The sequence below is a fragment of the Centropristis striata genome, chromosome 17 (assembly GCF_030273125.1).
Source record: "Centropristis striata isolate RG_2023a ecotype Rhode Island chromosome 17, C.striata_1.0, whole genome shotgun sequence".
NCBI lineage: Eukaryota > Metazoa > Chordata > Actinopteri > Perciformes > Serranidae > Centropristis > Centropristis striata.
Genome location: NC_081533.1, coordinates 19,970,769 through 19,992,266, shown reverse-complemented (window position 1 = coordinate 19,992,266; position 21,498 = coordinate 19,970,769). Strand labels below are relative to the sequence as shown.

The 21,498-nt window shown below is 39.9% G+C and overlaps 1 protein-coding gene across 1 annotated transcript in view; it reads left to right on the top strand.

The window, feature by feature from the left end:
* Window positions 1-21,498, top strand: part of LOC131990219 (adhesion G protein-coupled receptor L3-like) — a 229,100-nt gene that overhangs the window by 45,248 nt on the left and 162,354 nt on the right. Inside the window, exon 3 of the mRNA XM_059355625.1 lies at window positions 16,788-17,010. Within this exon, the coding sequence (XP_059211608.1) occupies window positions 16,956-17,010 (55 nt within the window). The 5' untranslated portion in view covers window positions 16,788-16,955. The remainder of the gene's footprint in view (window positions 1-16,787; window positions 17,011-21,498) is intronic.

Sequence of the window (21,498 nt, the reverse complement as noted above, 5' to 3'; positions counted from 1 at the left end):
TTATTGTTTGATATTAGTAATGCCTCAGAGGATTCTTCTTTTTGAGCAATTGGACTAAAAGCACAGTGACAGTTTTTAATTTATCCATGTATCTACTAACAAATTATGTAGTTTTACTTTAGTTTAGTCAGACCTTCAATTTAATTACTTGAATACAAGGACGCATGACTAAAAGTAATTATCTTTTGCTTTATTATACAGCTGTTTAATGACGCTGTCACAACTCTATTTTACCTGAGTGCGTGAGGCAAGTAATCTGGTTTGTCTACAAAAATCTTCCTCTGCAAACAAGGTTTGTCCTAATCCCTTACAGTGATTCAGGCAACCAGGTTTCCAATTTACATGATGTTTAAGGTCTCAAGTTACAGCAGAAGGCCAACAAAAAACACCTCTCTTAAAGGATAAGACCAGCATTATAATATATTATTGTCAATAAATCTTGTGAAAGGGATCCAAGTGAAAGGGAAGTTCAAAATGATTAAAATACAGACTATTTGTTCATACTGATTATATAAATCTTTAAAGATATTCACAAATATACAGGATTAGAGGCTAATATTCTTCAGCACTGATTCCATGAACCACCAAGCCCTTTAATGTGGTGGCAAAGACAGGGGGATAGAAGATATAAAAGAAGGGCTAAGCTAAAGCTAACTCCTTTATTGGCTATCACCCAGTATTTCCTAACCAATGTACAGCCTCTGGCAAATTAAATAGATGAACTGTGGCTGTGGAACACAACTCATTAAATGGATTATGGACTGCAACATCATGATTTTCACAGAAACACAGTCACAACAACAGCGTTCCCGTTAGCGCCACTGAGCTAATTCACTATATCATCCGGTCTTATTCCAAGACCTGTTAAACAACAACGGATATTTGGTGGCCACAGAGTAATTTTTTGTGGCCTGGGCCATATGGCCATAGTTAATGTTGAACCCTGATATATAATTACATTTTTTTAAAAAGCAAAACAATTTCCCAAAACAGCTGGGAGTGCTAGATTAGCAAATGGTATCCAAACAGGAGAAATGTGGCATTTGTTGGGGACTATCAGCTGTGGACCTGGTGCTGCAGTGAGTATTGGCGGCGAGGATGGGCTGTGCATGTGGAACTGACTCAAAATAAATTACGCCCATGTCAATTTCAATGCATATTGTAATGAATATGCAGGTCATCTAGTGCAGCGGTGTAATTCAATGATATGTTTTCATTGGGGTTTTTTGGACAAAAATGGAGCTCTGTGGCACAGTGGAATAAGCATTTCATAGCCAACACATGTTAGTAGGATCAAACTATTGTTTCTATATGTTTGCTCCTTAATTTAATGGGAATATGCTGACAGTAATAAAGCATGGATGCATTTTAAAAAATATAGCCCTGTTGCTTGGCATTGAGTTTTCCTGACTCTTAATGTTTTAATGGCCCTTAATAGGAATGTTTGCAGTTAATTACACACAACTGCATAGAGGGAAACCTCCTAAGTAAAGTAGACCCACTGATATATGGTCCCTAACAAGGCTATACCATTTGAATTTTTAAAACTGATGTGAGCCAAGTCTACCATTTACATGAATTTAACTCCCCCCATTGGCTGCATCACAGTACTCATTTTTCAATCTCAGTTTGCAAGTCTCCATCAAATATGATGAAGCCTCTCAAACTCAAGATGGTAACAGATTTTTAGAGGGAAAGCAGCCCCTGTACTGGGAGTCCTAAGTCATCTGTTAATCAGAGACAACCGTAATTATGCTAGTTGTGAGGCATTTTCCTCATTTCTCAGTTTGTATGCCAAGAGTTGCCTAACTATATCCATTCTGAAATGACACGACCATTGTGGTGTTGGCTGCTGTTGCAATATTTCCACCCCTCCCAATGGACATATTGGGTAATAAATATGAGATCCACCCTTACTGTCTCGCACAGATGATGTTATTAGACTTGCCAGCCTGAGGCATCAGCTGTGTGTATTGGACGTCTGTCAGACCTCCCCTCCCCCAACTTTAGACTCCCCCCTGTGCTGAAACCAACTGGTCCAGGAATTGCATGCCAGACTCGTGGAGAGTCCCAGAGACCCCTCTTTGCTCCGTGTCCAAGTCAAAAGAAAGAGTTTGGCATAGAAATGGACTCCCCTGCACTCATGATATAGAAGTTAAAAAAAAAAAAAATTTCCTTTCCCTTGGCCAGCTTCTTTGGGGAATTTGGGTGGGGGTGGATTGCAAATGTGTAGTGAGTAGGATAGAGTTTCAGTGTTTGCTTTAAAGGTGGTCCCACACACTGCTGATGGCCTGTTGTGCACGCTGAATGAAATTCCAGTGTAGGATTGATACAAAAATGAAATGAGATGAAAGAAAAGAGAAAGGATGGAGGGCTGGAAAGTCTCCTACAGTAGAGGTTTAGGCACCCCACTGTAAGTATTGGATCAGGATGGATGACAGGACTCCCCAGAAAGAGTCAATACAGTTCTCTCTGAGAGGGTGTGATGGTTTGGATCAAAGAGGATCATCAGCTATGAAAAAGAGCCACTGTGAGATTGGCATCAGTGTCAAAATGATTTGACACTTCATGGCTTGAGTCAGTACACAGCCCTAAGATTTTCTAAATGTATAGGAAATGGGAACACAGATGGGTATTATGGCATCATATTTTTTTTTGCACAGGTTTTTATTTTATTTCTATTTTTTAATGAAGGGTTGTCACTCCGTGTTAAACAAGACTTAGAGTCTACATCCACTGCAGTGGCTGTGAGGCTGTACCATGAACTGTACAAAATATGGACATAGTCTCCATGACGTCCCCCATGTTTTCTTTTTTGCGAACCAAAATAAAGCTCCTGTCTCCCGATTAATATCAAAATGGGCAAAGAGGTTGTGGAGCAAAGGACTGAATGATGCCTGGTTGCTGAAACATGCTACCTGTGACATTACCCGCTGGTTGATCAAAGTGGCAACATCCTCAATTATGTCCGTAGTATTATTTAAACAGGTGAATTTTATAAATGTTTAGCCCCCCATACAGTTGCCATGAACAGGGAAATGAAAACGGTAACAGAGACCAAAAGTGAGTAAATGCATTTGCTTTTAAGAACGAGTTACAAAGTACAGCTGAGGCTGACAGAGATGTCAATCATTTTGCTGGTGTTTGGTCACAAACCAAAGCTTTGTTGAAATTATAATTTTGACCTGATTGGGATTCAGCCTCTTGGAAGTTGGAATGTCTGTAGAAAATGTTATTGTAACCCATCCTCCAGTTGTTGAGACATTTTAGCATTGACCATAATAGTTAGCACAATGACAGAATGACATTGCCATCCTGACAGCCATGCCACATGATCACAGCAGAGAAATGTATCCTTTAATCTAATCCATCTGCAAAGACACTATAAAGATTGTTAATTGGGTTTAAAAAGCCATGACTTTGCTATGAAAAACTAGCTGGATGGTTTTTCTTTAAAACCTTATGGGCCAATCTTTTGGGCCAAATTAAATACAGGTTGCTCCCAGAGACCTCCCAGCATTGATACGCTCAATATTGATTGGGAAAAGGCCAATGCCATCAACCAAGACTCTTTAGTTATCCCGTCGGCATAAACAGGAGGCAATCTCATTAAAAAGACTGTGCTCTGAGTGGGTCTGTGAAATTTCCACATATTTTGGTTGCTGTACTCTGGAAAGTCAAAGGCAATTACTGACTTCCTCGCTTTCATCCGCTCTGTGAAGAGAGCAGAACAGTGTTTGTGGCCGTGGCATAAGTGGACGAATAACATTACACCAGAGTGCAATTAGGACTTGGACCTGGGTCACCAGTCGTGATGGTTATGTGCTGTGTCAATTAAAGTGCATTTTAGAGCAATAGAGGAGGAAGAAGAAGAAGAAGGTGCAGGAGGTTGGGGAAGTGAGAGATTTGGGGGGAGCAACTATGTGAGAGTATTTATCATAGAATAAGTGTGTGCACTTGCTCTGTCTACCACAGTGGATCACAGCTCCCAACAATCACACAATATTTCATTTTCTACAGAGGATCTGGGTGCAAACCCTATTATTATGCTTTCCAGTACAATCATACCATACCACTGGCCTTCTAGGTCCAAATATCCAAACCCTTTATTTGAATCCATATTGTGCATTTTCAAAATCTTGGACTCAAGACCATTCCTCTAACAGCCAGGCCGATGTGTGTGTGTGTGTGTGTGTGCATGTGTGTAAGGCCCAATCAGAACAGTGTAAAAGCCATGGTTTACAGTCTGTTCCTGTACTTTGACATTCGCTAACTATCCCCAACCGTTATGTGGCTGCCTCACCCCGGGAGACCTCCGCTTTTAGATTTAGAAAGGTTGCCTGCTGGGTCCAACCCAAACACATTCTACCGCTCAGCCAAGAGACACAGGGCAAGGTCAGCGGATTGTGTGTGTGTTTTCATGCCACTACCCGAAGTGCATAAAAACACAAAGGCACACACAGGTCACAGAGTGTCCTCTCCTCCCACTGTGTACTGCAGGTAGTCTCCGTTCATGCTCTGATTCGGCAGGTAAAACATCTCACTAATTCCCCTCCCCGCCTCACACACAAAGCGGATAGAACAACCATCGATAGCATCAACATGGTGTCAATGCGATTCTCTCTTTGTGGTCCCCAATTCACTTCATTAAATCCCTTGCGTTTGCAGATTTGTACTTCAAAGTAAGTCTTTAATGACTTAATTAGAATTAGTCAGCATCCAGTGAAATTAAACCAGTACATCCTAAATGGCTTTTTTTTGTAAATAGCTCAGCATGAGCGTCCATGCTGCTGAGTCTATTACACAAGGACCACATTAGTTAGAGTGGATGCAATGCTGTTGCAAATCTCACGTCTCATTTTTCTTTCGTGTTAATTTACAGTGAATATAACGTACTGAGCAGAAGAAGAAGAAGAAGAAGAAGGCTTGAAATTCAGTGGACATTTAGATTGAGGTTGATATAACTCCAGGGGGCGTAGCTATCTCATCACATTTTAGAACCCATGGTGAGAACCGGCACCATGAGACCAGCCATGATTTGTCAGACCTGAGAGCATTTGCCTCAACATGACCAGGGAGTATTGGTCTCTTTGTCCGGAGACATACCCCATGAGGATGTTTGCCCAGACCAATCAGACTTTCATCAAACTCCATTCTACACTAGTCTGAGTCAATGCTGGGGGACCCCACAGCCTGCAAGCTCTGCACACTTCTTCCATACGCTGCTCGGCAGGCACTTCTTCCCTGTGGCTCGGAAAAACAAAATGCCCAATTATAGATGATTATCTCTGAGCATTCTTTGATAAGTTGGACTCGAGAAGACAGGAGGAAGAAGAGTTGGCAACTATAGGTGGGCTTCTCGGGGAGACCTGAACTATAATGATTTAGAAATGGTTCATAGGATGTTGGCTGGGCTGGCAGCTGTTGCCAATGTACAGGTTGTATCTCTTCACAGGGAGCGTGGGTTGACTGTGAAGTGTGTAAATAACAACAAGATAAAGGCAATTTTCTACTTCTCTGAATAGCGAGTTGTATTATCCACGTTCTTCCTCTACTTCTGAACTTCCTGATTTTGAGTTTAGAAGTCAGCCCTTGAGAGTTCCATCAGGCATTCACAAGTTTATTCTTGCTCTGTAATCGATCACTCCAAAGCCAGGTCACTGAGGTCTTGACGAGACAAGCTCTCATTTCAGCCAGCATTTTCTAAAAGCTGCTAGACAACACAAAAGGAGCCGACCAAGCAATTCACCGTGATGACCCTTGACACTTGTGTCAACTATGTTTGGACCATTATTTACCCTTAAACACCAGGTGAATAACAACGTCTGATTCAACAAGGAAATAGACTATTGTTAACGACAAAGGCAAAAGTCTGGTTTGGTTGGAGTGTTTGCACTGGTTTTCCCTCTTCATTTCTCATCCTTCTACCGTCATCTTTAAGTCTTTTGTATAATGTGCAACATTTAAAGACTATTGTGAGTCAGTTTCTTCAGTCAGGGGGATTTACTCCCATTCAGGTCAAAGCAGCGGAGAAATTGAGTTGATGAATGCCGACATCCACTCTGAATGAGCAATGTTTTGAAGGGTTTTAAAACACTGGTATATTATTAACTTTAAAGGGTTAGGAGCACAGGTTAACTCACAGTACAAGACTTATTCCCTCATGATACAGAATATTTGAAATAAAGATGGCACGACTACAGGAGTATGTATTGCAAGTCAATATATGCAAGAGAATAATTGCTTAGAAAGCCAGAATCATTCATATTGTATTTATTCACTTTATTTCGAAGTGCTTTAGTTTCACAGAGTTAAAAAGCTGGACAAAGAAGTCATCACAGAAGAATGTATTTCAGTGTAAGTGAATCAATAACATCTTGCAGCAAAACACACCACAATATATTGCTGCATCGATTATTTGTTCACACTTTCATATTTGCACATTCAGGAACATTGCTAGGACCAGGACATTTCACACAATACCAGGCAGAGCAGGTTCGAACAAAAGATGTTTACTGAAATGCCAACAGTTCAGCCTTGATAAAAGGGCCCTTCGAATGTTTTGCTGTGCTGCATTGAATCCTTTTTATGTTCCTTTCAGAAGTAGCTTATTGTATTAGGATAGCTTTTTGAAATATATTTAAAATGTTATGTTATGTCAGGGTTAAAGTTTCTCAATGACACTAATCTAGAGTGATATGTCAATTAGGGAATGCAGGATTTGGTCAGGAATTTTCTTTTGCTACTTATACAGAGATTATGTAGTTTTAAAAAGAAACAATGTTGCATTCATTTTTTTTTCTGTTAAAGCTGGTAACTCCTTAGAAAAAAACACTTTTCTCATTTTATTGTGAGTTTTTTCTCCGACAGATTTACGTAGTCTGGTACGACCAGTAATTTATGATAGCTAATGTTGGAAAACTTTAGAAAACTATTTATTTGCAATAAACAAGTCAACTTCCTTCCTGCGCAAAGAACAATGCAGTAGCGAATAATCTGAAATGCCACATTTGTTTCTGACTCACCTCCCTGCTCTTCACAGTCAGTTTCCTTTAATGTACACCACTTATTTCAAATTTTTCATTTCTATGTATGAATTGAACGTTTAGTGGACACTGATGGATACATAATTAAATGTACACACACCTGCCATCTGTTTGAACCGCTGGATCTTTCACTTTCTCTCCCCCCCCCACCCCCGATCCGCCTCTAATTGAGCTGTGAGTGGAGTCCAGGTGGAACCCATTTGAATTCCCTGTGGTTGTGACCACTATGGTTGCTCGTGACACAGTTGTACCTCTCATTTCCAGACCATTTACAACATATTCTTGCCATCAGTAACACTCATGCTACAATCATTATGCCACCTTGACACACCATAGCGATTTGTGGTCAAAAACACTAACACAGACATGCAGGACCAGATGGAAGGGAGAATTAACATTGTAATCAAGTCTGTATTGAGTGCATGCAGTGCAATACATAATGTAGTTGTTGAAAATGTGCATCACATTTGCCTAGCCAGGGATGCTCTGCAATTCATGTTTTAAGATTTCATTATATTCTGTGCACTTGGCTCAGCATCAGATAATGATATTGAAATGCATGCGCCATTGGGATCAGTGTTATTGACATTGGAATTTGCTGTACCCATGATTCAGAGGCTGAGCTGAAATTGCTGTTGTTGTTTGTGTGTGTGTGTGTGTGTGTGTGTGTGTGTGTGTGTGTGTGTGTGTCTGTGTGTGTACGCACGTGCACAATTTTTTTTCTCCCTTCTCAAATCTGGCAGGGAATAAAGTGTCTATTGGAAAATTATGCAAATGCAGTTAGAGGGGATACAAAATGCATGGAAATTGAGACCTTAAAAAAAGTCAAAAACAAATAAAAAAGAAAATAAATTGAGGCGTTTTCTGAGCAGATGCCCTCCAAACACGTGTGCTGAAAAGTGATAGCAGTAATTAGAAAAATGGCCTGGTTCTGCTTTGTTTCATGTGTGAAAGGGTGTGGCCTGTATTGTGTTTCTTTGCATTGCTTACCAGCTCATGGTTACAGTGTTTCATGTGGTCTGCAGCTGTCCTCCGGCCATATGTTGTCCATTTTGCAATAAAGTAGTTTGTATGAGATGGATGGTAATACCATTTTGTTAGCCAATCAGAGTAAACCCATTATACGATCATTGGGATACATTCATAGCTTCAATAAAGTTTGCAGCCTCAGTAGCTGCTTTGTAAGGCTATACTTGGCTATATGGTCAGTGTGCTAGCATGTATTCTAAACATGTATATTATTCACCATTTTCACCTTTTCATTTTAGCATGTTACCAATGTTTGTATTACATTTTGCTGGCAATCCTTCCAGTAGGTATTGAGACATTTGACTCAAAACCAAAATGTGAACCTCATCTTGGCACAAGATAAAAGGTTAGACAATTGCCATCGTCTGCACAATTTCTCCTTTGCCAATCTACCCTGTGGATATTGAGATACTTTTCTGGATAAGAGAGAAGTTTGCAGATGGACATAGATGAAAAGTAATAAAATGGCTTATCACACATTATTAGCAATAATCCTGTAAACCCTCAGAGATATTTGTATCAGATTCCATTAGTTAAAACATTTCAGTTTGGACTAAAGGTGGATCCCCAGATGCTATGCCACTAACATGGCTAAAAATGTTAAGACTGTGGCTGTGATGGTTTTTTTTGTTGTTGTTTTTACTACATATATATCATACCTATAACGCTGCCAATACTGTCAACCTGTATCTTGGAAAATTGCTTTTGTCAGCATTATAAATTGGCAATATATTGATTCTGAAGATAAATCCATATGGTGCATGGGCTTTACCATAGAGGTCACAGTGTTTTGAATCCATACCATATCTCTTTGTCTGTAATATGTACATGACTAGCAACGATGCAATTCAGGCCAACGCAGTCATGTTATGAACCACCTCAGGGCTCACATCCAAACTCAAGCCTGGCCACATAATGACTTGCAGTGTTTGTGGGCACAGTATGCCAATTGCTCCTGGTAGGTGATTAATCACCAACAGGTGAGGTTGTCATGGTAACCTGCCAACCTGAGCCACTATAGTGACCGTGGCCCTGACCAATTCAGGTTTATATCTGGACATGTGCACAATTTCTGATAAATTAATGAGAATAAATTATAATTACTGAGTGTTGTTTTTTTCCACGGGTGCAGCTATGCAGCAGCTTCACCCAAGTGAACCAGTCACATCGATTGTTTTCTGTGCGTAGTCAGTTTGCTGGACAGAGTAACAGTGTAAGAGAGACGTCAGATAGATGACAGCATGGAGTATAAAGACACTGACCTGACTTCCTGGCTGTAGACTGTCTGAGGTTGTTTTCCTCTGATTTAACCAAAGTACAACCACACATCTTGACAATGTTTGGATTGACTTGTGACCATTATTAATATGCAACATATTTAAACAGAGAACCAGTCCAGGCTCACCAGTGACCACCTACACATATGCATGGCACTAACCCATTCAAACCAAGTCTCAAACTATTGATGGGGCAGTCACAGGCCCATTTCTCTCACTAGTAAAAGTGAGGAAAGATAAATAAAAATAAATAATTAAACCAATTAATGAAGAGAAAATGGGCGACTTAAAGCTGTGTTTGCACTTATTTTTCATTCATCTGTCCCATTTTCTTTTGCTTGGAATGTAGGCCTTGGTTTAATTGTGCTTGGAATCATTTTATTTGTAGTAAAGATGGCATTCAAGTTGTGCAGAACTTTAATACTGCAGCTGGTAAAAGAGGAGATAATTTTAATTACTTTATGTACTGCTGGGTCGCTAAATCCATAATATTCCATTACCATTTTCATTTATAAGTTGATTTATATTTTTGTACGAATCGCCAAGTTAATGAATTTTGTCAAATACGTGTAGTGGAATAAAAATATTGGCTTTTAAAATGTAGTGGAGTAGAAGTATAAAGTACAGTAAAATTAGAACACTCAGATTAGAATTGGTTGGCTACATTCAACTCTATTGAGGTGATATGGAAAGGTTGGCTATAGGACGTTTTTGAATTGATTAAATACACTGTTGCAAAAGCAGCTAAAGTGACGTTAAAATAATTCACTGCAAATCCATGACCTTCAAATATCAGCTAATACATTTTCTTCTACATCTTCATCTCTGTCTATTTTCTGTTTTTCTTATTCATCTGTGAATCCATTCCATCCATCTTTCCCATTTATCTCACTGATTTCCCTTTCTCCCTCTCTGTCCTCCCACCTTTTTATCCTCCATCCCTCAGCCTTTTTTTTACATTCCTTCCTTTTCCCTGATTCTTGATAGTCCATCCTTCTCTCTTTCCTGTCCTGCCAATTACCCAACCTCTTCCTCTCTTTCTTCCTTTGTCTGCAATCCATTTGTGCTGCATTATAGGCAAGATATGCTGCGAGAGAAAGAGAGGGAGGATAGAAAGAAGGAAGACGCGGAAAATGGATAGTGTCTGAGCTTTGCATTATAATGGAAAACTGTCTCAAGGCAGATTTGCCGTGCCTTTAAACGATGCATCTATCTGCATTTCTTCACCCGACTGTACGTCCGCTCTGGCCTACGTGCTTTTTTTATTTCCCTCCCTTGTGGGAATGTAAACGATCCCTATTGTGTAGTGTTAAATATTTGTAATGGTAATTTGTTTTATTTGTTTTGCAGCCTGTTTTTTTTATTGTGTGTGCAAGTAATTTCCTCTAATGGATTGTGTTTCCATTGTCTTGTAGTTTTCGTGTCAGAAGGGGTTGCAATGGCTTTGTGCACATGGAAGGAGGGAGGGACGCTCCCATTATTTAACCCCAGCCATCAGTCACACTCAACAAGCCTATCATATAGGAGCATTCAGAGACGGTGCAAGCTAAAGTTAGCGCTATTATCTGCCTGTCACTGGCTAGCTGTGTTGGGGTCCCTTGTGGAAAACCAATTGTATGAGTGAACGCCTTGCTGCTCACGTTGTCAAGCTCCAGGGATGTGCACAGTGCCTTAAAAGAGCACTCTTCATTTACCTTCAGTTTTTCACACCTTTCAACTCGCATTAGAAAGCATGATTTTGACATTTCTGCTGTGTTTAGTATTATAACATTGACTGCTCAATTTTAAGCCATCAGCAAGGTTTGGAAGCCCGACCAAGCGGAAAAAATAATCTTTAACTCTAGAAGGGAAGGATCATCTCGATTTTAATCATCTCAGCTCTTCTCCTAAGATTTCCGAGTGAGTGCTCATCAATCAAACTGTATGCAGACAGTGTGCTTGATTAATATTCATTTTATATGAGACACTTCATTTGCATGAACACACTGTCTGTCTCATAAAAATTACCAAGCCCTCCCCGCTGCTGTGATAAGCATCTGGACATGAAACAGTTGAAAATCTGAGACATGGTACTTAACCCGGCAACAAGATCCCACTTCATTACATAGTGTTACGTGGGAGGGCCTCAAGCAGGCGTGACTAGTAACATCATACTTAGTTTGCCCCCATCAGATAACACAGAGGATCAAGTTTCACTTTGTTGTAAAGGCATTGTATGGAATATGTCTGGATTAATGAAAATCATCTTCGGTTTCCTCGGGTCAGGAAGTGGCAGATGGAGAAATGCCCTAAGGTGGTGAAGTGCGTCAGTGGGATGGCTATCTCACCATTTATGTTAGGGTTACAGAGATAACACTGCTGCACTGCTGCAGAAATCCAGAAATCCATATATATATATATATATATATATATATATATAATTAAAAAGATGTAACCTCTCAAAGTTCTGACAGCCCACTGGTGGCATCAACTGTTGAGGTGCCATCTCCCCCTAAAGATCCTGCCTCCTACCCTCACCACTCTAACAAAGGAGATGAGTTGGTAAGGGGTTAATATGAACATGTTTAGTCACAGCTGAAAGTAAAGTTGAGACTCATTTGAAGAGATTTTTCTTGGTATGTCCAGATATATTTCAGGTACCACTTAACCACTCCAAACCCACCTGTCTGCCAGCAGGGTTTCATTTCTTTTTTATAGCACTTTAAAAAGGTTAGTAGTGTTAAAGTCAGACCATTTTACCATATGCTAAACAAGCAAATTCTCTGGGAAACTCAACTATTTTTCTCTCAAATAAATCCTCATACATGAACTGGCCTTAAAATTATTTTTTATATTTCCTGTTTTGAGGATGTAACCCTAAATGTAAACTGCTTTTATGACAATCATCTCAGTAAATATATTCGACAGAAATACCAAAAACTTTAAGCAACTTTATTGACAAACAATTTATCGTTTCAAGAAAGGTTTAGTGTCATAGTGTTATAAATTGTCAGTTGTCAGTATTTGCTGCGTTTGTTTTATGTTGTGAATTTTAAATTGAAGATTTGTATATTTTGATTTCATTTTGATTTGTTGGTCATTAATTCAGCAGTGTGATGACCTCTTGAGCCTTAGGAAGGCATTTTTTTCCACTATTTAAGTGATTAACTGATTAATTGAAAAGAAAAGTCAGACTTGCCCAACATTTAAATAATCTACATCTCACATGGGAATGGGTAGGAATTTATTTCATCACTTTCTCTCTGCTCTCCCTTAATATAATTAAGTCACAATTAGTCTGTTTTGTAACTTGTTAAGCTGTGAAATAACACATTTGCTTTGTGCCTTGTTAAATATGATTTATACACTGTGAGGAGATGGCAACAGTTTTTTCGGTTTAGCTACCTCTTTAATATCTGTCGTTGTATTGAGTATAATGTTACGAATCAATAAGCGGCACTACTTCGTGGCAATATTGGATTCACAGCATTTTGCATCTGTGTGTTTAAATATATTAATTTCACAGGTATTTAATTCTCTTGTGTAGGCATAAACACATTTACATTTGGTAATTATTACATTACATTGTTATATGTTTGTCGTCATTTACATATAGCATGCCAAAAACATGTGCATCCATGTTGCCCACCCTAGCAACAATACACTTTTACACAATCTCATACTGCCTGTCCATTTCATTGGAAAATAAAAAAGCTGTTTGTCTGTGCATTATATTTGACATTTCAATGAAAACAGTCAAAAAGTACAAAAAACACTACTTTCAATAATCATGAGGGGTTTTTTATGACCCCTTTTAAAATATCTTTTCAGAATGGATTTGACTTGGTCTTTTAGAGCCAGAGCAGTGAGGCTGTTCAGAAATCACAATGGAGAGAGTGTGGTAGTTGTGTATTTAAATATGAAAAGTATATGTAAAAAGTATATGTAAAATAATTGGCATACTGTACTTTGCCTCTGGTGATCTCTCTTAAGCTCAGGACTAAGAGAGAGACCAGCCAGAGACAATTTACAACAAGAAGGAGGACCAGGCTTAATGAAAGGTCCTCAATAATAATTGTCCATGAGAGAAATTACAATATAGTGGTGACAGTTAACGCACCAAATGCCAAAGCAGTCAGGTAAATTATGATTTTCTTAATTTGTTTTTTATATAGAATTGATTTAGGATTCCAGCTCGCCCCCCTGAGAAATGTTTATTTCAGGTGTTGTGTCATTGAGAAAACACAGTCACACATCACGCCTAATTACAACATAGCACATTTGACTCTCACCCAATTCAAGGAGCAATGCAGCGTTACCAATGTCGAGATGGCGGGAGGTTGTTTAGCAGTAAATCAGCAAAGCCAAACAGCTTTTACAGCTGAAATCGTGTACAAACACCTTTCCAGATAGGTGTTTTTATCATTTCCAATATTACTGCACATGAATAATGAATGTATATTTGGATTTAAATGTGAGAAAACTTCCAATGCATTTTCTTTGACATTTTTAGTCTCAGTTACTCCCAAGCCCCTTGAATGCAGCTTTAATTTAGGATTCAACTTAAATCAAGCTAATAGGTTCCATTTCCCTTAACGCTCTTTGCCTCTCATTTGTCTTTTGTCACATGATTGCTGCAAGACGACATATTTTCCCCCCATCAACCATCGCCGTTACGACATCACCCAGCTCCGTTTTGCTTCAACTAGATAGAAAAGTCAATTAATTAAATCTGTCAGGTTTCATCTGGGCCCCTCTGGCACACGCACGATCACTAAAACAAAAAAAACCAACAACATCACTGATTAGAAAAAGTTGCTCTGCTGCTAACAGCGAGAAAGTAATGAAGAAGTCTCCTTGATGTGGCTGAGAACAGAAGCTGCAGCCGCTGCTCGGCCCGCTAAATGTTGGCCAACTTATCTAAGGGAGTTATCCTAAATCCCCCTCAGAGTAAGTACCCTTGAAACGTCAGCACCATAATGTATCATAAGGCTCCTTCTGGAATACAAGACGAGTTGGCAATACCGGACTACCGCTCTCTTTTTTTTTTTTTTAACTCTTCTCTCTTTTTTTTTTTTTTTTTTGCATTGAACTGGGTCCAAGCCCTTCTCATAAATATGTATTTTATGATGTGTTCTTTTGGCGGTTGATAGCAGTTCCTGTACCTAAGCCCACACGTTTTTTTTGAGAGCAAATTAACGACTGTGATAGTGAAGTGTTTCTCATTTTATGTGATAATTTCTAAGTAACACCTGTGCAAGTAGTCGCTGCTTTATCGGTTGTGCTGTGAGATACGGCATAGCGTCTCACTGGCAGACACGTACAGAAACATGCCCATGGTGAGCTACAAATTGTCATCGTCCTCCACCACAGAAACAGCCTCTGCTTCCTCCGACTCGTTCCTTTCTTTTTCTTTTTTTTTTTACACTTTGGGTGCAAACCTGCAAAAAAAGCATATGCCAACAATCCTCCCATGTAAATCAGTGATAGATTGTCTTGTCTGATATATTTCTTCAACATGTTGTTGTGCCTGCTGTGCCTCCTCTTTAGTCCGCATCTCCAATTTAGAAATTGTCCTACAGTACAAACTTCAGATCCAATTTGCCGCATGGACAGTGTATTTGAATGTGATTATTCCTGCAATAATGTATTTTTTTGTCAAGGGACTCGCAGCATCTGATTTGATGTCATATTTAATTTAGCTCTCCTGCAGCTGTCAGAGCGTTTTATTACAAGCGCTGTTTACTCACAAGGATATGACTTTGATCAAATGTACTCTCTTATCATAGCTATTTTAAAGTCTTAAAACACCTGCCATCTTATACACTGTATATATATATATATATATATATATATATATATATATATATATAGAAATTAAATGAAATGGAGTAAACAATTCAGTCGCTGTGATTCAGACGAGTTGTTGCAGTTCTGGTTTAGTTCACTCATGGCCTTCTGCCAAGACTTTACTGATGAGCACACCGACTTTTAACCTCCTAATATTACCCAAATGGTCTGTTATGCAGAGGTAGGCTCACTGCCCTTCACTTAAAGCCATTAATATCTGCTCCAAAAACTGTGATTGCTCTAATCTAGGATTTTTGAATGGGTATTAAAAGCTAGATTTTTGAGATGGGGAAATGTCACTCTGACATGGGAACTCCATGCAGCAGTGGGCGAGGAAAGTCTGATAAAAAAGGCTTGACATGTATTTAAATTGTAGTGTTGGTTTACTTTGAGATTTCGACGTTAGTCAGCTTCCCAAGTGTCTTGTCCTTTGATGCAGTGCTCACGTTTTGACCTTTGTAACCAGATTTTCTGGCATCCCACAATGGAATTAACCCCCCGCAATATTAGATGCAGTATGGAATGCCTAATGTGCATGGATAATGCTTGTGTGGGGGATGGCAGCATTGTGTGCACTATTTGGCTTGTATCATTTGCAGAGATTATATGACTGCAGGAGATTGTGCTTGATAGTGGATAATAGCAGGGTTTGGATTGCCTAATCATTAAAGCTGACTTAACCTTAATATCATGATATGGGTTTGATGGGGATAATCCTGAGTATACCATCTGAATATAGATAAAACTATTTTTATCCTCTAACAGTATATTCATACTTCACTTATGATTTGTGGAGTTGCAAATTTTCACACGGCTTTTTGTGAATATCGACACGTCCTTAGTGTTGATTACACGGTAGTCACAAGCCAACACAATCTAAATCACATATGATGTTCATTCAGTTGTGTTTCAGTTAACAAGCATAACTTTAATCCAATGTCAGAACTTCACAGATCAAGGGAAGCTCTGACTCATGCAGTTTTCAGAGTAGAACTGGTTAGCCATTTGTTGATTGGAATTTTGGAGCGAAGCCTGCGAGCACAGTAGTTGTTTCTTCGGCCATGCAGATACATTCACAGGTGCAACAGCTCAAACTGTGCAGTTATGGCTCATGCCCACAGGAAGGGAAAACACGCCGCGTTTCTTATGTCAGTTACCGCCAGTCCTCACAAGATTACACATGAGGTCTGGAGCACAAAGACGTATACTCCATACACGCGCATAGTTGTCCGCCAAAGCCCAAAGCAGCATGCGCTTCATCACTCACTCCTTGCTTCTCTGTGGGAGTGATTTACTGGTAAGGTGGGGGAGTTAACACATTGATGAGCAAACAACAGAATATCCAAAAATACATTTTGTGGTTCGCACCGTCTTAGCGTTTGGTTGATCACACCCGGTATGAGCTCAGCTAACTGGAGATTGAGCAACTTGCACCATGTCACTTGATGACAACTTGAAACCCATGATACCATAAGGACGGCACACAAGGATCCATGCATCCATCTGTTGTCTTTCTCATCGGAAGACTCATTGTTCTTGTAAATGAACACTCATTCATCTTCTGTTCAGCTAACATGTACATTTTTTTTTTCATTTTTCATCACAGATTTTGGTCGGCATCTGGGCGCCAGAGCAACAGGACTTGTTGTCTTGTGACAAGTGTGGCGCAGTGGAGGGAGCCGTGCCATAAAGGAAGCACCCGATTCGGGCATTTGCCAGCAAAAGACTGAACTCAACTGGGACCTTCAGCAGCGGGCGGTAAGAGGAGGAGGCCATGTGGACCGCACGCCTGCTAGTCCTCGCCAGCCTCTTTGCACCAGCCGCTCTGGGTGAGTTTGGCTCATTAGAGCTTGTGTGTGTTTGTCTTTGTTTGTGTCTATTTGGAGCAGATGCAGGCGCAAAACATACCTCTTGCATTTTGTGACTGGCATGGTTTGAAGCTGTATCAGAATTTCATCCTTTTACTATTTAAGTGCCACATTCTGTCAGCCAACTGCGATAAAAGCCTCTGACTTTATGTCTGTCTCGTTGTCGGGGTCTATCTCGCTCCTCTCACTAATTAGCAGTTTTTTACTCCTTAAACTCCCTGAAACTTTTTTTTTCTTATTTGCACTCTCTTGTCTGTTCCTTTCTCTGATTTTCTTTCTATTTTAAGATCTGTCCCTCTTTCTCCCATCTCAGTCTCTTGCTCTCCTGGCAATAGCAAATGAACTGAAATTACTTTCAAAGAATCATTAACACTGCTTTGGCTTTGTGGCAAATGTTTAGTGTGGTGAGAATTGTGGAAGGAGAAAAAAAAAAAGATTCTTTTATCATTTCACGCATTAAGATCTTAAGATTAAGTTGTAAGGGCTCTCTTTTCCTACATCTGGGTAAACGGAAACTGCCGTAGTTCTGCGGTGTTTCCCTTTGGCCTTCTGTGAATTGTTTCAGAGGCAAACTAAATGAACTCATTTAAATTCAGATTAAAAGAAATCAGCAATGGTGGTCGGGTGGTTTGTGGGTGTGTTGACGTGTGTGTGTGTGTGTGTGTGTGTGTGTGTGTGTGTTGACGTGTGTGTGTGTGTGTGTGTGTGTGTGTGTGTGTGTGTGTGTGTGTGTACAGATTGGGGGCGGTTGGTCACAATCAAATAGGGTTTAGATGTAGGGAGTGTTGGGAGTGGGGCAATAGCCCATAACAATGTTAATTTGATATGGCTAAAACCATTAATGGGAGGTCTGAAGCTAATTGAATTGTTTTGTGCTGGAATATCTATGCATGGTGGTGAGCTTTCCGTCATCGTTGGTTTTGCTTTAATGCTCAATAGAAAGGGGTCAGGGGGCAATATGTCATGCATTTCTCTTGAGAGAGCTCTATTGATCATAGGTCGAGACATTATGAGGTAGCTGATTTAGTGCAAGCCGGCCAAAAAAAGCCACGAAGACAACCGCAGGTTGCAGTTTTAAAAAAACAGAAATTAAAATGAATGTTTGATGGGAAATTACTAAATATCATTGGTGTTTGTTTTCAACATGTGTACTTTTGGATCACCGAAAACATTAATGTTCTCCAGAGGTTTTTGGCTCCAACTGGTGATAGGTACACAGGTAGTTTATGTTTTAGTTGTTTATTAGTCCTATCTGTGATCTGTGTCCCAACGTTAAATCGTGCATCTCTTCATTAACTCTGCATTTTGATTGAAATGTTGTAGCAATGTTGTTGTTGCTTCGTTTAATGTCCTGCCATTTGCTAACACCACAACTTCACCCTTGAATAGAGACAGTTAATGCTAGTTAATCACATTTTATTTCATTATAATTTCTTTATCATGGCCATTGTACCTGATTTTAACATTATTTTAACCCTCAAATCCTAGTACAATTATCCTGAGAATTGACACCGATATGTTAACATACAACTGTATATCATAGTATTTGCTGTAACCCTCAACATCAACTCCAGTAAGCACACAAACCCACAGTGTGGCCAGCAGCATCCCTAAGCACAAAGGACCATACAGTATGTTAGATGGCCCGTGTCAGTGTTATTGGTCGTTATTGTTTTAACCTCTTGACCTTATATTTGATTAGCATTGACTCTAAAGTGCTCCTTACAACAGATGTGTCAATCACACAGTGTGAGCAACCCTCAACCTATCCATGTGAATCTTCTGGCTGTCTGTCAGCTGCATTTTAGCTACAAATTCTAGATTTTTTTTAAAGAAGCATACACTGCATTCTAAACAAAAATATAATGTCCACAAGCACCATCAAAACAAGGAATATTCAAGCTTGTGTTGGGATTAAAGAGATGCATATCGATGGTCTGTTGGCTGGATAAACACTAACTGTAGGACAGGCAGCCTCAGCCAATTAGAAAGTGCCATGGGGGATGGATGTGAGGTGGTTTTAAGAAGGACGTCTGAGAAATGTGTCTGAAACGTGTCCGCAGCAGACTCTCTGTGACAGCCAGTTTATTTAAAGGAAGTACGTTGTGTTTTTGCATGTTTTAGCTCATTTAGCACAAATCTAATATACATTTCATTAGTCCGTTATTACTTTTTCCAAGGTTTCTGGATCGGTGACAGTGTTTTCTTGCCTTCCAGGCTACCATTGCTTTCAGTTAATGTCAGTTTGGTATGAAGGGGTTGGAAAAAGCCTTCATCAATCTTAAAAGCTGTTTGGAAAAATGGTCTACAGCAATGCATGCATGATTTGTCATAAATGGGCTGAAACATTCAAAAAACACCTGCAGAATCCTTTAAATCAGCCGTTGCTTTGTTCTCATAGCACAACAATCAATTACTCATTGATCCCATAGGAACAGGTGACATCCAGCTGACATCATCGAGTAGCTATGGTTCTTGGTGTTTCGGTGGTGTTATTTGAGCATTTCAGGCTTGTATTAACACCACATTAAGTGGTTGACATCCCAAGTAAATAATTTGGCAGTTTTACGAAGAAAAAGCCATCATTTAACACCCAGCCCAACCCTGATGCTATAAGCAGACACGGCCAGATGTTGCCAGTGAATTGTTCTGCAGCTGGGGAAGCTTTAGTGGGAATATTCACCACAATGTCATTGTGCGTGTTTCTCCCTGAGAGTGTTGGAAATGTGGACTCCAGGGGATGCTGGCCTAGTTTGGGATCCCCAGTCCCTTTTGTCTACACGCAGTCAGGCACAGGCATGCACACACATGTGCACGGGTAAATGGAATCGAACATAGGGAATAGCACTTTTTCTGCCACACATGCCAAGTTTTACATAAGATAGTCACAAAATGCATGCAGAAAAGTCCACAGGATGTTTTAGGTGAGAGTCTGCTATTGAAGCTGCAAAGTGTCCTGCCCTTTCTTGTCCTTATTTGTATGTCAACATGTTCCCAACTGTCTGACACTTTACACTTGTCTGAGGAAAATGAAGAATATTTCCAGTCAAGCGTGATCCAAAAAGTCAATGACAGAATGCAGATAAAGGAGCTGTGGGGATTTGTGGCTGTGATTTGGTGGAGATACGCATCTATTTGCATGTATGCACTTGTCTATGACATGTGATCCCTTTCCCTGTTTGTGTGTGTGTAAGTATAGCTACAAAGTCTTGCAAGATTAATAAAAAGTTCTATCACAGTTGCTGTCACTGGGTTGAAAAATAAGTAAAACGCACCCTTGTCATTGTTTTGGTAACAGTGAATAACAATGAAAAAGCAATGTCCCAAACACTCTGGCCATGCCTGAGCAGCACATTAATCATGCGTTTCTGTGCATGTAAAACGCTCCAGGAAGGATTTTATATTCATTCCACTTAATACCACCCCATGGAATGGGAGACATAGCGGCTATAATGGATGACGGCTCGTGGACCAATCCAGGAGACGAAAGCGTGAAGTCTGACACATATTTTTCATGGTCAGATACTAGTGCATACATCAAGTCTAGAAGCAGATATCGTCCTGCCGGGAGTGGGGGTAGAGGTGGGGGTAGGTACGTGCGTAATGAGGGATGGATGACAGCGAAGGCAGATGTGTGCCGATGCATCTGTTCAGCATATGCGTGTGTGTTTATGTAGCGATCAGAACGATGTCAGGTAAGTGGCATTTGTCTAAAAGTGGTTAGGAGGGAGTGTAAAAAATAAACCTGCTTTTGTCTTTCTCATTCTGTTATTCTTACAGTCTTACAGTTCTCTCATGCAAAGCTTACAATAAGTTTAGTCTAAGCCAGCATGCACCTTGCAAACACCCTTGGTTGCCCACATTGAGGTATCAGCACCAGGATGCTAAGGATAGCTGTATCTATGCAAACAAGGGCATTAAACTCCAGCGTCAGTCTCTGTTCCCGTACGAATCCACTTAATTAATCTCCTTGTGCCAGGGCACCGACTTCATCCGCCAAGGCATCCCTGGATTTGCCTAATTTGCTTAATTAATTAAACAAATGATTTATTTGAGCTCATATTTCAAAGCAGGAGAAAGTTCTTTGTAGAGCCCACTGAGGCATGTACTGTTTTGTTGTGACTGCGAGATGCCTCTTGAAGCATTGAAAATAAGTGGGCTTTGGAGTGGGTGGATGTCAATCATTCATTTACAGCGGCATAATGTACAGGCAGATACAGCACTTCAGCGCAGGGGTGAATTATATATGCATTTGAATGCAACATTAGATTAATAAAATAGCTTTCAAGAGCGTCTGTGTTTTATGACGGAGAAGTAAGGGCAGGATTACAGTTACATTGTTTCACTGTGCTGCAAGTAAACTGCAAGAGAGTTTAATGACTGAAGGTTTCATGCAGCCAAATTCTCATTGAGAAGAAAACAAGCCTTTTGTATTTTTAGGTGTCATAT